General features: G+C 49.8%; 3 protein-coding genes across 3 annotated transcripts, besides 23 other annotated features; all 3 read right to left on the bottom strand.

The window, feature by feature from the left end:
• Positions 1-6867: part of a sequence feature (heterozygous, non-Esmeraldo-like haplotype) that runs on past the window's edge.
• Positions 177-201: a sequence feature (AT_rich).
• Positions 233-294: a microsatellite.
• Tc00.1047053511661.30 (hypothetical protein, conserved) lies at positions 356-6862 on the bottom strand (the record flags this gene model as incomplete). Its single annotated transcript, XM_809174.1, has 1 exon — positions 356-6862. The coding sequence occupies one exon, from the start codon at positions 6860-6862 to the stop codon at positions 356-358; it is 6507 nt and encodes a 2168-aa protein (XP_814267.1).
• Positions 5294-5327: a microsatellite.
• Positions 6868-7269: a sequence feature (areas merged during assembly that could not be assigned to a particular haplotype. This can correspond to areas where the two haplotypes were merged or to regions with more than two copies in the genome that were merged during assembly.).
• Positions 6914-6938: a microsatellite.
• Positions 6951-6977: a microsatellite.
• Positions 7100-7125: a microsatellite.
• Positions 7270-15719: a sequence feature (heterozygous, non-Esmeraldo-like haplotype).
• Positions 7412-7434: a microsatellite.
• On the bottom strand, positions 7465-10053 carry Tc00.1047053511661.20 (hypothetical protein, conserved; the record flags this gene model as incomplete). Its single annotated transcript, XM_809173.1, has 1 exon — positions 7465-10053. One exon carries the CDS (start codon positions 10051-10053, stop codon positions 7465-7467), a length of 2589 nt encoding a protein of 862 aa, XP_814266.1.
• Positions 7945-7975: a microsatellite.
• Positions 9587-9637: a sequence feature (GA-rich).
• Positions 10094-10115: a microsatellite.
• Positions 10182-10225: a microsatellite.
• Positions 10463-10488: a microsatellite.
• Positions 10521-10546: a sequence feature (AT_rich).
• Tc00.1047053511661.10 (hypothetical protein, conserved) lies at positions 10773-15719 on the bottom strand (the record flags this gene model as incomplete). The annotated part of the gene is made up of 1 exon (XM_809172.1): positions 10773-15719. A coding segment is annotated over one exon (4947 nt), but the record flags the coding sequence as incomplete, so codon positions are not given.
• Positions 10839-10912: a microsatellite.
• Positions 11350-11388: a microsatellite.
• Positions 11992-12023: a microsatellite.
• Positions 13496-13515: a microsatellite.
• Positions 13940-13983: a microsatellite.
• Positions 14382-14417: a microsatellite.
• Positions 14609-14735: a microsatellite.

Below are 15719 nucleotides of genomic sequence, written 5' to 3'. Positions count from 1 at the left end.
CATGCATGCATAAATTGCCCAAGGAAGAAACCAAAAACAACAAAACCGCAATGAAAACTTTATTCACTGCTTTAAAGGGATTCATGCATACGTGTGCAATACATGAATACCGTACACCACAGAGGCCCTTCCGCCCCTTCTTCGTGATGCTATACAAATCACACTGAGCTTTTCTCTTTTTTTTATTTATTTATTATTATTCCTTTCCCTTAAAAATAGTCAATTACGTCCATTTTTATTATTTATTTATTTTTTTTTCTTTGATTCATTTTTTTTTTTTTTTTTTTTTTTTTTGCGGCACAAAGAAAAACAAATACGTGGGCGCATACCCACTCTGCTCCTTCTTATTTCACTTTCAGTTTGGTATCATAAAGATCTGGCGATCTCCGTTGCCCTCCTCCTCTTCCACACGTTCAGCTGCCTGCCGCAGGAGACTCTGAGCGTCATCGTGGCCAACGCAAGCGTAGCTGAGATCGCACAGTGTCGCGTCCGACCACACAGGGCATTGTTGCTGCGGAACAGACGGGGTTTGACGAGGCGGTAGGTGAATACGCTGCAATGCCTTCAAAAAGTCCACGGCAAGAAAGTCAAGATCACTGCTGTGCGTCGTGAAAACGTCAATGTACGCTACAGACTGACGGAAGAGACATGATGTGATCGAGGCAAGGCAAAGCATCTTCACAGACGGTGATACGTGGCCGCCGCTTTGGTTACTGTCTTTGCTGCCGTGGTTTGCGTCCCTCACAAGCTGAAAGAAGAAGGATGACAGTTGATTAAACAAGATTTGGCCGGAGTGTCCACGTGAGACACTTTCAAGAAATCGCGTGAGAAGCGCAGACATCAACGCCGGTAGCAGATGGGGCCGTCGCCACAAAACACCGAGAGGAAGAAGTGTTCGTGTAAGGAGGCGTAATACTCGAAGGAGCATCTCCTCCTCCAAATAACGCGTACCACTCGACTTGGCTAAGAGAGCATGAATAAAGTTCAGCTCATGATCAATGAACATATCGTCGTCATGAAGCGCCGGTAGCGGCAGGGCACAGAGTTCTAACACCTGACACCACAATGCCTTTGCAGCGCTGTTAAGTAAAACACGTGAGCCGCTCACCACAAGCAGCCGCTTCACATCCCCGCGCCACGCGCTAAACCGCATGTGTGGGACGGCGCTTAATTGATGCAACGCCTTGCAGGCAGCCCGAAGCAATTTCTCATGTCGACTCAAGCACTGAGAGATGAAGGCAGTGGGTGTTGACGAGGACGGACAGGCTGCGGCGTAGAAGAAGGAAAAAGAAGAAGTCGATATCGCCTCATGTAAGAGGGTGTGCATGTACTCCTGCAGCAGCACGGGGGCGCTGTCAGTGGGGAAGGCATGAAGAATAGAGGGCACCACACGCAGTTGATCCAACAACCATCGTGTCGCTGCGTCGGTGCGATACACCGCGTCATGCTGCATTGCAACAAATGAGAAACTGTGATTTCCCCGCCGCGCTCCCGTCGCCCAGGACTCCGTTGCCGCAAGTAACTCACTCATGGCCGTCTCACTGGTACTGTAATCTTGCTGTGGGTCAAAGTTGCTGATCACTGCAGCAAGCCAACAACCATAGTCCTTCGTGATACCATTTTCTTCCCCCACGGCTACGCGGCGCTGTCGTCCATCGTGTAACAAAAACAAAACCCACAAGGCTTGCAGTGCGGACTCCTTCCCTGAACTTAGCAGCCGCACAAGTGTGACAAGGCTGTTCCGACGCATTTTCTCATCATTCGGGGCAAAGAGTTGACGTAACTCCTCGATAGCACCTGAAGCACGGGGGGATGCCATTGCTGCAAACGCGAGACTGGTGCCAAGACACCGATCAAAATGCCCTTCTTTTTCTTGGCGCTGATGCGGCCGCTTCCCAGAACCCTGAGGCATCACTGCATAGCCACGAACACGCTTGAGAGAGATGCAAAGAGCCGTGAAGCAATGCAATAGATGTTCCTTCGTCTCTATCTTGATGCTCTTTAATACCCGCAAAAATAGTTCACCAAGGAGATCCATCCACCGCACCGCGATCTCGTGAAGAGGCCTCGTTTCTCCACAGTCATGATGGTTATTATGATTCTTCTTCGTTACTTCTCCCTCATGCTCCTCTTCCTCGTGATCCTCATTATTGTCTGGGGCCAGCGTCGCTAAGTCGTTTGTTGCCTCCAAAGAGGATTCTGCCCTTGTTTCATGACGTTGACGCTTCCGCCTGTGTACTTCCGCTGGCGTCCCCTTTGGGATTGCGCTGGCAAACGCAACCGGGTTATTATTCATGGTTTTCAAAAACAAAGACAACGCAGAAAAGTTGTCATCCTCACAGCAGAGACGGTACATCTCGTCCACGACAGCCAATAGAAAGTTGTGTGCTTGTGACGGGGAGTCCGTTGCGGCCTTTTCCCCGCAGCACGCACTCAGCGCTATTGTGTAAACTTGTCGCAAGATCGTCGCTCCACAGTGCGCCATCTCACCTCTTTCGCTGTAATGGACCAGCAAGATGGCAAGCTCTCTGGAAAATATTTGACGAACAAGTATGTTGCACACAGAAGCGGTTCGCTTCGCCATCGTTTCACCTTCAGTTTCTTCATCCTCAATGTCACTATCATTATCCACCCGGACGTTCCTGTTGTCCGGGGCGCCAACATCCGTATGTAGGATGGCGGCGGATGGGACAAATGGCACCCTAATTGCCCGCACAAAGGCCTCATTTATTACGGTGTACTTCTCTCTGCCATTCTTACGCCCAGCACGCTGCAATGAATGGGATTCTTCAGGTCGCAAGAGGATACGACGAAAAAGCGACGGAACACCTTCCTCACACAACAGAAAATCCGCAACCAACTGTAGGACTCGACTCTCCAGTAGAAATGTTCTCATTCGTTTCTTTTTCTTTTTATTCATTTTTTCCTCTTCCTCTTTAGCATCCTGAAGCACCTCTCTTTCCCTTTGAATAAGCAGCAACCAATGGACGGCGCGTTGCAGAAGTGAAGGCCATTGGGGAATATGACCGAGGCGGCGCAAGACATCTTCCAAGGCAAGACAGAGCTGCAACAACATTTCTTCTCCCTTTCCATCATCATCCTCTACGTTGCTGTCCCTCTTGACATGTCGATAGAAACAGGCACGGACCTCGTCGTCATTCACACCCATGATGACCTCACACAGTGCTTCCAGGAGAAATCCGGCACAAGTGTTGAGACAACGTGTAAGCCAAGAGACAGAACGCCATGCGGTGGGAGAAACAGCAAACGTGGTCCGCAAAAGCCATACAAGCGCGTGACAAACGCGTTTGGGGCGACCAAACTCCACAATACATTTCCATTCCTCTTCCGTAATTCGATCAGCAAGTTCCAAGGCGCGCGTCGTTTCTCCCTCAGGCAAGTAGCCACCCTCGCTGGCAAGGCGCATGTGACATAACACAAAGGTCGTTAGTCGTCTAGCCTCTGTTAAGGGCTTCACTGCAACGTTTAAAGCCACTGAAACAGACCGCGCAAGAGTGAGGCGCTGCAGTACAAACTGCGGCAATAAAGTGGCGCGATGTACATACGGCGCATGACGCATCTGTGTAGAGAGACTCATTGCCGCATCGAGATCGTCAATAGAGAGGGGGCCAACAAGGGCCCCGATATTTTTTTGCACTTGCCACATGGTCTCTTCCATCATCTGTAGATAGGCCTCCACGTTCTGAATGCCAAGGTCCTGAAGACAACCAAAAATTAATTCACGCGCTTGATAAATGGCATGAAGTGTGTACAACACAAGACGGCGCTGCATCTTGGGACGCACAATTTCCTCCCCACCCGCAAAAGGAGATGAGACTTTCAATACTGCATTTCCCTTGTTTTCATTCCGCGACCTACCATACTCTTTTTCCTCTTCCATTTTATCAGAAAAAAATGTCCTGTGGAGGCGGTTTACCAGAAACGTGGAGAGGGTAAGTTCCAATTCCGCGGCGCGCTCCAAAAGGGTAACAGCGGTGACAGAGGTGGCAATAATACCCTCCGCCACAGTTGCCACAATATCCAGAATGAAGAGAACTTCCTGCGGTAACAAGTGTGACAATGTGGTTGATGTTGTATTGACCTTTGATGGCTCTTTTCCCGAGTTCGCTTCCGCATCGGCAGCCTCTTCATCCTCATTCTCCTCCGAAGCCCAGCGCGAGACGTATTGTAGAAGATGTATGAGCAACTCCTCTGGATCAAGTGAAATACCACACGCCTGTACAAGAGCTGCCCTCACACGTGGGTGGGAAAATATTTCATGCAACCCTGCCACCATGGCATCATCTCCGTGCATGTCCGCAGATTGAATCGTGTTTCCCTCCTTTTTAACATGAGAAACAATGGCATCCAACAGCATTGGAATCTGGTTGCTCTTCCCCAGCCGAGTCACAAGACTGATGAGGAATTCATGGAGAATGGTGGTCGTATTTGTTGTGCTCATTGGGGCAAGAGTAGTGGAAGCAGTGCGGATTTCACTTTTATTCTCCTGTGATGACACATCCATCGCCACACGAGCCGCAATGCGCAGAATCGCTGATACATTCTGATCAATAACTTGCGGTGCAATAATCTCGTAAGCGGAGAGGCAATACGTAATGGCCGGCTCCATGCGTCGTTGTGCTACTGGAGGCCCACCGCATGTGGTGAGCAGTTGTGGCAATACAACCTTGGCAAAAAGTAGCCCAAGTACTTCGTAGCCAAGGCCTCTGTTGTAGCGAATGTCTTGACCAAAGTGAAACACAGCAGGTATCTCATCCATTGCAACCGTCATAGGACGGATACTTGCCGTCATGTTATTAGAAAATGCTAAGGATGATGAAGGCGCCGCAGTAGTTATGGTGCTCTGAATGAACGTGTACAACTCGCCAATCGTGCGCCACGCCAATATCTGAAGAGAAAAGCGATCAAACATGGCGGCAACGCTAGAATCACTGGCAGTACCCATAAATCTTTGTAGCGCAAGTGTGACTTCCTCCAGAAGGATAAGTGGCAGGTTCGTGTTACCGTCCTCGGACTGGTGAACATGCAATGCGTTCTCCATGTGATTGCCATCGCTGCGGGCTGCTTCAATGACGGAAAGAAACGCACGGTATGACGTCATGGATGATCTGGACATGGTTGAAATCATACTTGCCCGGCTCGCCAGCGAAAGTGCACTTTGATTCGAGATTAGAGACTTTCGTTCGTCCTCATCATCAACATCATATTCTTTTTCAACAGTACCCTCGTTCCCATCACTACGACTAATGTTCTTTTGAACGATACCATCATGATTGCTATTATTATTATTATTAGTATTAGTATTAGACGTATTATCATCATTGGTCGTGATGCTGCTACCGCGGCTGGAGGCAGACACGGGGGAAAAAGAAGGGTTATTACCAAAGTTCTTGTTATAACGCCGTTGGTTCCTTCGTTCTCGTCGTGCCTGACTTTCCTTCAATAACACCATGCGCCGCTGCTCTTGGGCAAAGGCGGTCCAGCTTTGTTCTGCGCAGAAACTGTGGTAAAAGAAAGGAATGCTCGCCATCCACTGGACAAGAAGAAAAGCCGCGTGTTGCTGTTGTCCTTCCGGCAGTTGCGCCACAGAGCGGAGTGTCGCCTCTTCTGCGGGTGGTGTCGTCACATGCGTGTGAAGTGCATACTCCGCATTGTCGCGTACGTTGTTTTGCATAAGTTTTATATCGTCCCCGCGAAAATACACGACCAAACGTGTTGCTCGATTACACGCCGTGCTGGAAACCAAAGAGGCCAACGTGCGTCGGTAGCGTGACACCTCGACGCAACAGCACGACGCCGGTGATTCCGCTACTATGGCATCCACCAGACTAAGTTTCTGAAAGAGCGTAAAGGGCGCAAGCCGGGCAATTAAACCCCCATGCGGCGCTACAGCGGCCCACGCAACTAAAGTTAAAATAACAATGGCGTCCATGTCTTCTTTCTCTATTTCACTTTGCACACCGACAATACCAGTGTCTTTGCTTTTCATCGTCCTCGTCGCCGTTGAGGAAATGCCTTTTGACTTTGCGAGAAACTGCTGAAGAAGTGTTGGACATGGGCGGACGTCATGAAGCGTATTTAAGGGATTTCGCGCCCGAGCCGTGCGAAGTTGCGTCGCAGCTACCGCCACCAATGCGGTGGCATGGCGACAGAGTCCAATCCTTCGTCTCTCTTCAGCCTCTTCGTTATTTATGTCCGTCTGCCGCAGGATGGTGGCGATCAAGACGGTGTCAGCGGCTGTCGAAAGAAGATGCGCCAACGCCTGCGTGACAACTGGCGAGCCCTCGTTGCGATGATGGGCGTGACGGCCACACGCCTCCGCGACAGCCTGAAGCACCGCAAGCAGCTCCTCCGCTTCTTCCAGCCGAGAGAGAAAGACTTTTCCAACCAACACCGCGGGATTGTCTCCCCTCCTAATTTTATTCTTCTGTGCCTTTTTTTCCTCCTCCTTCTCCTTTCTTTCCACGTATCGCTGCTCGTCCAAGTGATGTGCCACAAGCGCCGTGGCAAAACTTATGGCGTACAGCAGGGAGTCACTGATTACAATCACAGGGGCCGGTGCTGCCACTGTCGCCTCTTTACCACCGCCCACGTTGTGCAATTGCCCTTCATCATCATCATCTTCATCGTCGTTATCGACAACAGCAGGCTGCATCTTCAGCATGTCGTCCGGTGTCAGGGCTGCCAAGCAGCTTCTCCACGTCGGCATGTGCGTCAGGGCGTACACATTGCCACGCTTGGGATCCTTGAGCGATGACTGCACAAAGTCGTCGACGCTTCGGCGCTTCTGGCCAAGTTGGCCGTAACGCTCTAGTTTTTGAATGGCTGCGCAGGAAATCATCCACCCGACTCCTAACACATCATGACGCATGGAAACAACACACACACACACAGAGAGAGAGAGAGAGAGAGAGAGACAAAACAGATAAAACAACAACAACAACAGCAACAACAACGATAGAAGACGCCACTTCCCGCACTTCAATGCTCCCATCAGCTGCAGTGGTAAGGAAATAATATGAGCAATTATAATACTGTTGACAATAAAGTCCAATAACGTCATAATAAAGCGTAAAACATAATAATAATAATAATAATAATAATGAAAAAAAAAGATGAGGGATGTAAGGAGAAGGTTATAATTCAAAACATATCGCAAACATTCCTCCTCCTCCCTCCCCCCCCCCATTTCCCTTCATCTTAGTACGCTGCGTGTTTCTATTTTCTGCTTGCATTAATTACACGCACTTTTTTTTTTCCTTTTCCCATCCTTGCCTTTTTACCGTGCATCTAATTCATTGATAGCAGCTGCTTCAATCCGCAAAGTTCTCCCTGGGAGAACAGACATAAATGTGCGATGTGATTGGGCATTTGGGCGTTTCATTACCAAAACAACAACAATAACAACAACAAAAAGAAGCGGTATACATATACCCGGCACAATCACCATTCATCGTATACCGGTGAGTTGTGGGAATGCGGATATGCGCCCATGAGAGATCGCGTCTCATCGCCATCCTCTTGTTTCCTTGTCATATCACGAGTAGATGTCACCCACTGATCCATGGATGCCGTTCCTATATCAGCACCCCGGTTCCTCTTTTGTGGCTCAGGAGTGCGGGTGGTGACAAAGTGGCGCACGACGTAATTATCCACTGACTTGCGCAAGCGGGCCTCAATGTCCTTCGTAAAAGGAGCATTCGCGTTATTTGCTTGAAGCGACATGGAAATGCCAGTACGTTCGGACTCAATTCTTACTGCTCTTTCTAGGAGCTTCTTCGCGACAAACTGAAATTGATCCTTGTTGAGCACGGTGGGCTTTCCACGGATTCCTCGCAAGTACAATGTGAGCTGCTCAAGAATTGCACGCTTGGCTGAGGCCCGCCAATCATTCCGTGAGTGTCGCTCATTTCTGTTTTTCACATTATTATTGTTACTATTATTATTATTATTACGGTGGGTGCTATTCTTTTTGAAAGTGGCGTCAGTATGCTCGCGTGCAACGGAAGAGGCCCGTGATGACGCCCGAGACATGGATCCAGCACGGCTCATCGGTCGCCCGGTGCGTCTTCGCTGCGCACCTTCGTAAACCTCACTGTTTTCCCACACCGATTCCTGAGATGGGAGACAAATGCTGTGGCTATACTGCATGCTCTGCATCGCTAGCTGCTCTGCAAGCGTGTTCCCCTGCCGGATCTCTCCCAAATCCACTGCGAAGGTCGCACGTGGATCAAAACTCGTTCGTAACGGTGAAATAAGTGGGGCCTGGAACGTATCATGCGCAATATCATCCGTGTCATTCTGCATACCAGCAAATGGTGTGTACGGATGACTGCTGCTTACTTGATACATGGCTGTCGTCTGACGCTGCCTCGCCTCTTCCTCCTCATCTTCGTGAAACTCATGAAAGTTGTAAAGGTTCCTCGAGGCGCGTTGTGGTTGTCTTTGTCCTTGTTGCAACAGGTACAGAGAGAACAGCTGATTTGACGATCCTTTTGCGGCTGAAAGACACTTTATGGCATGTCGCTCCACCTTTGCGAGGCTCTCAGAGTAGCGGCGAGAAACGGGTTGACTCTCCCGACGCGGGTCAAGCACCATCAACTCACGCGACTGCCGCCACTTCTCCATTACACGAGTCACTGGCGCGGAAAATCCAATCTTTCCAATTCCATGCTGCGAGGCAAGGAGCCGCTCACGGCGCACACGCTGCTCACGGTAACGATGTGCCAACTGTTGCGTCAGCTCACGCGGCATGGCGGTGGAGGCCTGCACATCTAAAACAAATGCAAGGGATGCGTCGGCGAAGGTAGAGTTGCCAGCAGCAGCAACGCCAGGGCGTTTGCGTTCTCGCCGCTCTGGCAGTTTATCCCGAAGATGGAGATGTTTCTTAATCATGTCTTCAATATCAAAAGAAGACTTGAGTTGAGCCAATTGGCTGCGAAGGGCCTCCGCTTCCTCGAGCAGTGCGGTGTCCCTGTCCGAGGCATAGCTTGGGTCCCCACCAGCCACCGTATGATACTCCGCCTCTACGTCCTGTAACATCTGCTGGACGTAAATCAATTCGCCACGCCGTTGAAGCAACGCACTTTCTATCATACGAACAAGTTCTGCTTCCTGTAGATTCACAATACGATCACTCTCCACTGCCTCTTGAAGTACCGCGCGGTAATAATGACGTATCTCCGCAAGGAAAGGCACCACAATGGAACCGCTATCCAAAGAAACCGGGTAAGCATCTGCATGTCGTTTGCTAGTACTCCTGGTATGAGTGCCTCTGCCACCACCAACACTGGATTGCATGGTGAGATTAAGATCTTCCGCCATATCATCCCAACGATTTCTCTGCTCAACTTCCTCGTTGCTCACTTCTTTGTTACTTCTCTTGCTATCTTCTTCTTCTTGTTCTTGATCTTGCTCCTCATCTTCAACAGTAACATGAGACTTCTTACTACCCCTATAAGCATCAATCCGCAACAAGGCATTCTCTTCCTCCTCCTGATCCCTCTCCTTTTGATTCCTTCTACTCCTTTTATTAAGCATGGATAACGTTTTCTCCAACACCCTGTCTTCTTCTGCCTCTTCCACTTCCGCTTCCATTTCTTCTTCTTCTTCCTCTGCTGCCCTTCTCCTCAAGGCATTTAAATCTTCTTTGCGATGATGCTTCGTTTTACCACTCTTTTCCTTCTTCTTTGGAATCTCTCTCTCCTTCGCCTTCCTCCTGCCACCCCCTGTCTCCTCTCCACCTCCTTTTGATAGTTCTTCTTGAGCTGCTGCTTCTGCCCCCGCAATGATTTGTTGTGCCACAAGAACACCCGCCGCGGCAGCAGGATGACTTGTCCGTGACGTGTCATGCGGGTCGTACGGAGACGTGTCGCCAATCGGCACAACGGCACCGCTTTCAGTGCCAAGAAAGTACACAAACACATGTCCACTTTCCACGGGCATCGGTGCGTCGTGGTCCGGCACAATCAGCGAGGCGTAGTAGACATCGTCGTACTTGACCCAGCGAAGTGATTCGGTTGCAGATGGCATTTCTCAAATACAAACGTGTCCCTCGACCTCAGGCGGCCTAATATATATATATATATATATATTATTTAACTCCTCCACCGTTTGTTTCCCCCTCCCCCTCCACAAACGAGGGTTATGAGCCTCACAAGCACACACACACACACACACACACACACACACACACACACGCACAAGCAAATAAAGACGGATAAAGACACACCGTTCAATTACCCACCCCCTCACGGTCGATGCTTCCTCTACTGTTGAACAAGAGTTATGTGGAAGACGCTGGGAAAAGACATGATGGGGATGGAGAAGAATAGAAGTCCCACGAAAAGCAAAGAAAAAACAACAACAACAACGAAAGGGGGGTAAATAATGGGAACATTAAGAACTACAAACAGCAACAAAAACAAATGATTGCTGCGGGAAAAAAAAAAAAAAACAAAAAAAAAAGATGCCGAAAAAGGTAAACATAAATTTACTCCTTTAATATAAATATATAAATATATTTGTATTTCTTTGCTCCTCTTTTATTGCAGCACACAAAAAGCCACAGACGCTGAAACACACACTCTCTTTTCGTTTCTTAAAATCTATTTATATATGTGTGTTTGTTTGCCGTTCTTCCTTCATTCTCTATAAAGGCGGGAGAACAGACAAGAACAAGAACAACAACGACAACATCCTCTTGAATGCCCTACGCACATGCATAAATGACAGAAAAGCAAATTTTAGCGCTAATTGATCGTGGGGTTGTGAGAGGTGGCACTACGATGACTGTTACTTCCATCGTGCTCGTCTTCCTGCTGCTGCTGCTGTTGCTTTTCCTCTTCATCATACTCCTGTCGCTCCCCTTCCTGCTGCTGCTTCTGATGTTTGTGATGATGATGATCACTCTCAGCCTGGGCGTCATCTTCATCGTAATCCGGGCACAAGGCATATTCAATCGGAACCATGAGAACTACCGCCGCATCCAACACTTCGTCGCGCTGTCGTTGATCCGCCAACCATCCCTCAACCTCCTCTACGGATTTTTGTGCCTCAACCGCGATCGCATTGGCGTAAATGCCATGGTGCAAGACAAATGCTTGCGGCGAGGCGCGGTACTCGCGTCGGGTAACCGGATGCTGATAAACAGGGTTTCCCCGCGGCGGCCGAAAGTAGTAAAGCCCATTGGAAGAGCTGAGGTTACATGTCCATCCACGCGGAAGCGGAAGAAACGGGTGGCCGCGTGGTGGGTAACTGCTCATTTTGACAAGCTTGCGTTGCAATTCAAGCGTATTCAATGGACTCCCGCGTGCACGTTTACGGGTTTGATGATGATGGTTATGATAATGACTGTGGTGACGATGACTCTCGCTACTGTCACGTCGATGCCGACTAGACCTGCCCCGGCTGTGCCCACCGCTTCTTCCCGCACCTCCACCGACACGGTACTTAACCTTTAAGAGTGCCAGAGTTGCCATGTCAAGCGCCTCCACGCGCATTCGCTGATCCGCAAACCAATTTTCCGCCTGTTCCTCTGTGATGTTTACAGCATTATCAAAAACGTGGGTTTTTGTTGCCGTTTCTCCTGATGGCGCCGCAACTCCCACCTCTCCCTCTCCCTCCTCCTCCTCCTCATCAGTTTTCTTAGAGTTATTAGCATTATCATTCTTACTACTGCCTTTACTATTTGCGTACGCAAGAACATCAGCAAGGGTAATGGTTACACCGTGTTCCTGCAGAAAAGCCTGAGGAGTTGCCATGAATTCGGCCGCATCTGTCGGATGCTTGTATGTCGCGGTACCCTTTGCATTCTTGAAGTAATAATGCCCATAAGAACGACTCAGTGCACTTGTCCATCCTGTCGGCAGCGGTGTAAACGGGTCACCAAGCTGCGGGTAGTTACGCATTGCGGCCGTCCACTCCGCTTGCCAACCGCTCGTTGAGGAGACATTTTGTCCATCCGCCCCCTGTTGTTGTTGTTGTTGTTGTTGTTGTTGTTGGTAAGAATGTTGCTGTGGTCCAGGAGGCGCTGAGAATGAACTGACCGGCAGCGTTGGTCGCGCTAGCCTCGTCTCCACCTTTTCGTATCGTCTCATCGGCGGGGGCTCTGTAAAGTACGCATCACGCAGATAAGAATACACTTCTGCCGAAGCAATGGCCCGCAGCGCAGTATCGACAAGGTGTACGGCGTCCTTCTCTGTCAATACATGTGTGCTGCTGCTACTGCTGCTGTTGTTTTTGCCACCACCACCACCACCACTGACGTTGTCCTCCGTGGTAGAGGGTTCCACGTTAAGAAACTTCTGTTCCATTAAACGTAAGAATGCACCACATGCACGCGCCGTCTCCTCGCTCAGCACCTGACTAACAAGGCTCTTGGAAAAGGCCACAAGGACAAAGTAATATTGATCCCGTGTCAAGGAAGATTGTGGGGCAAATAAAAGATCTACCAACTTCGTACCGTCCAAAAGGTTAGCATTGAGGTAAAGGCGCATTAAAGAACGGTGAATAGCACCTTCAGCACTCCAGAGTGTGGTCATAAACTTGTGAGAGACAACGGCGGTTCTTTGTTTTTCCCCTTCTACTTCTATATCCTGCACGGACTCCCGTTGCTCCACCGTTTGCAAGGACTTTACAAATGTATCAAGTGCTTTTGTCGTGTCAAGATACGCCTTGGTGGAAGTGCGCTGCTCAGCCGACATGGCCGCTAAAAGCATGTCCATTGTATTCCCTACATGCGATGTGAGTCGTCGTACTACGTTTGACTTTGTTGTGGATTTCGATGGCGGCAGGGTTACTGAAGCATGTTCAATTTCTCCTTCTGCACGCACCTCCGCAGCAGCTGCCTGGCAATTAATGTATTCATGCAACCAGTTGGCCAATGCCTCCCAGTGACGTAAAATACGTTTCACAAGCGGATTCTCTGCTGTAGGCTCCGCACGTAACGCCACTGTGACGACAGACCGCACGACCGTGACATCCAATAAAAACGGTAGCACATATCGTGTCAGGAGTGGTAGAAGTTGCTCCGTGTCATTTGACGCTATAGCGGACACGAGTTCTGTTCCTTCCGTAGTTGCCAACAAATACGGAAGAAGAGCTGGCAGCTGCAGACTCCTTGTCCTTTCCTCATCCATGTTACTCTCCTCTTGAGGGTTCCAATCCGTCGCCTCACTGATTTCCAGCAGATGTGATCGATGAGTGAGAAGGGCGGATACAATGCGGCGATGGCTTTCCTGCATTTCAGGTGATGAGTTCTCAATCACCTCCTTGAGTTGCACATACTCCTCCCGAATACATGACATGAGATCCTCCATTTCGGCACTCATGCGGGGCACAGTGGCGGTACATGGCACCTGTGGAAACAATGCCTCGGAAGTGGAACTCATCTCGTTTTCCGGTGAAGTTATCGATACGGTTGCGTCTAATTCCGTCATTTTATCCGTTGATGGCAATGTTACTGCTGTTTCCTCTCCTCCTCCTCCTCCTCCTACTACTGCTGCTGCTGCTGGTGACGATGATGATGATGATGTCGTAAATACGATTCGCGCTAGCTCCACAACTCTGCTAGCCAACTCTTGCGCCCTCTCGACCGTCATAACACGTGGTATTGGTAGCGGTGCATTTGTTGCAGGAGGACGGGCAAGAATACCTACATTGGAATGTTGATTTGTGTTGTTTTGAATTCCAACTCTAACACCAACACTATTGTAGGGGGTGCTGTACACAGGCTGCCCAAGAATAGAAGGCATAGCATTCATCTTGTCATGAATTGGGTTCGGTTGCAATGGCAACTGTATTGATGGGAAGAAGGGATGCGTAAGATATGGAGAGGGTGATGACACAGGGTACAGAATACCACCATTACCAACAACAGGAATGCTTCCTCCCCCTGGAATCCAATACATTGGTCTTGGTTGCTGTTGCTGTTGCTGCTGCCCTTGTTGTTGTTGTTGTTGTGCCTGTGCCATCCTTGACGTTGACTCCATATCTTCTTCGTTCCCAGTATCGGAAAAAGTATTATTGATGTTATCTTCATCCACAAGTTTAGGATAATTTACATTCTGCTCGCGTGGCGGCACGTGAATGTCATTGGACGGTGGCGTCGTACCATACATTGATGGCACCGTCTTCCCTAACAATTGCGGTTGCTGCTGATGTTGTTTTTGCCATGGAGGCAAAAGTGGACCACCGCCGTAGTACGCATACTGCGATTGAATTTGTTGCTGCATAGCAGGTGCTTGGGTATAAGGCATAGACGCCATCATTCCATCAACCGAATGATCATACGACACAACCGGCGGGGCCGTGCCTGCGTACATCGCAGGTTGCTGTTGTAGCCCTTCTACTTCCTCTTCTTGTTTTTGTTTTTGTGATTGTTGTTGTTGTTGTTGATGCTTTTCTGCATTCAATTGATGAAGAAGTTCTGTGATGTCGTCATCAACAAAGCCCGGAAATGCTGCTTGTCGAGTTGTTTGCTTCTCAACTCCCTCAAAGATATCAATCTCCTCCTTTGCATTGCGGCTCCACGCCGGTGCGTCATTCTTTGCTGCTCGTCCTCCCCTTCCAAAACCGTCAACAAACGCGTCATCGTCATTCTCACCGTTCTTTTTGAAGTTGTCATTGACATCGTCATCGTCGTTCTCGTCGTCGTCTTCCTCGACGCCACTGTCAGCCATGTCGTCGTCATTGTTGTTGTGATCATCGCCCTCCAATTCGCGTCGGCCTCTCCCCGTTTGCTGCTGCTGCGAAGCAAACGTGGCCCTACTACGACCAGCAAACTCATGCGGGCAGTCTGCCATCGTCACAAGCACCCCGCATTGTTCAAAGAGTGTCCGCTGCACCACAAAGGAGCAGAAGGGGTTCCATAACCAAGCGTACACCGCCTCTGGACGCCGCATCGCCGCGTAAAATACGCCGGGCTCATATCCCGCCAATACAACGATGTCCTGCGGCGACCGTTTTGACCCCAACAGTGTGGTAATATCTTCTGTATTGATACCTGTGCCATCATGTAGCGTCATGTAATAATCCGTCACACGGAATGTCGCATTTGGGACGTGTTCTTTGACTGGAGCACCAAAACCGGCGCGGAGACCGACCTTCGCAAATTCTCCGAGCACCAACGATGCCAGCTGTACATCGCGACCAAATGTCAAAACAAGCTGCGATAATTCTGTACCAATCTTAACGAACCGCAGTGATGTGATGGCGGTCGAGGCCCGCTGGTAGGCGAGAAGGTCCATGACGTATTTTACGAGGCTCCTGGCGTACTCCTTAGTTGTCATCCCCTCCGGCACGCTGTTGTCGAGCTGCAAGACAACGCAGGGCGACGGGGTGATGGGCGGTGTGATTTGAATCTGCTCCGGTGCGGAGGGCGTAAGACGCAACTCGGCGATGGAAGCTGGCAGATCAACGCGCATGCGTCGCCACTGCGGAGGTGGAGTGATGTGACGGCGAAGAATCATCTCGCGGCAGTACTGCAGCACGTCCTCCGCCGACGTCTCCTCTGAGATTTGACCACCAGACGCTTGCCCCTCCGGCTGCCCCGTGAGATCCCCAGCCATTTCTTCCCTTTGTTCTGCTGCGTTGCCCTCTTCCTCCCTCATCGCCGTGATTTCCCCCGTGCCGTAGTCATTATTGTTATATCCATCCCTGTCCGCCACATTGTTGCAGCCATGTCTCTCCCGCGACGT

The sequence above is a fragment of the Trypanosoma cruzi genome, genomic scaffold, assembly GCF_000209065.1.
Source record: "Trypanosoma cruzi strain CL Brener 1047053517151 genomic scaffold, whole genome shotgun sequence".
NCBI lineage: Eukaryota > Euglenozoa > Kinetoplastea > Trypanosomatida > Trypanosomatidae > Trypanosoma > Trypanosoma cruzi.
Note: the sequence above shows the minus strand (reverse complement) of the source record. Positions and strands in the feature narration are given on the sequence as shown.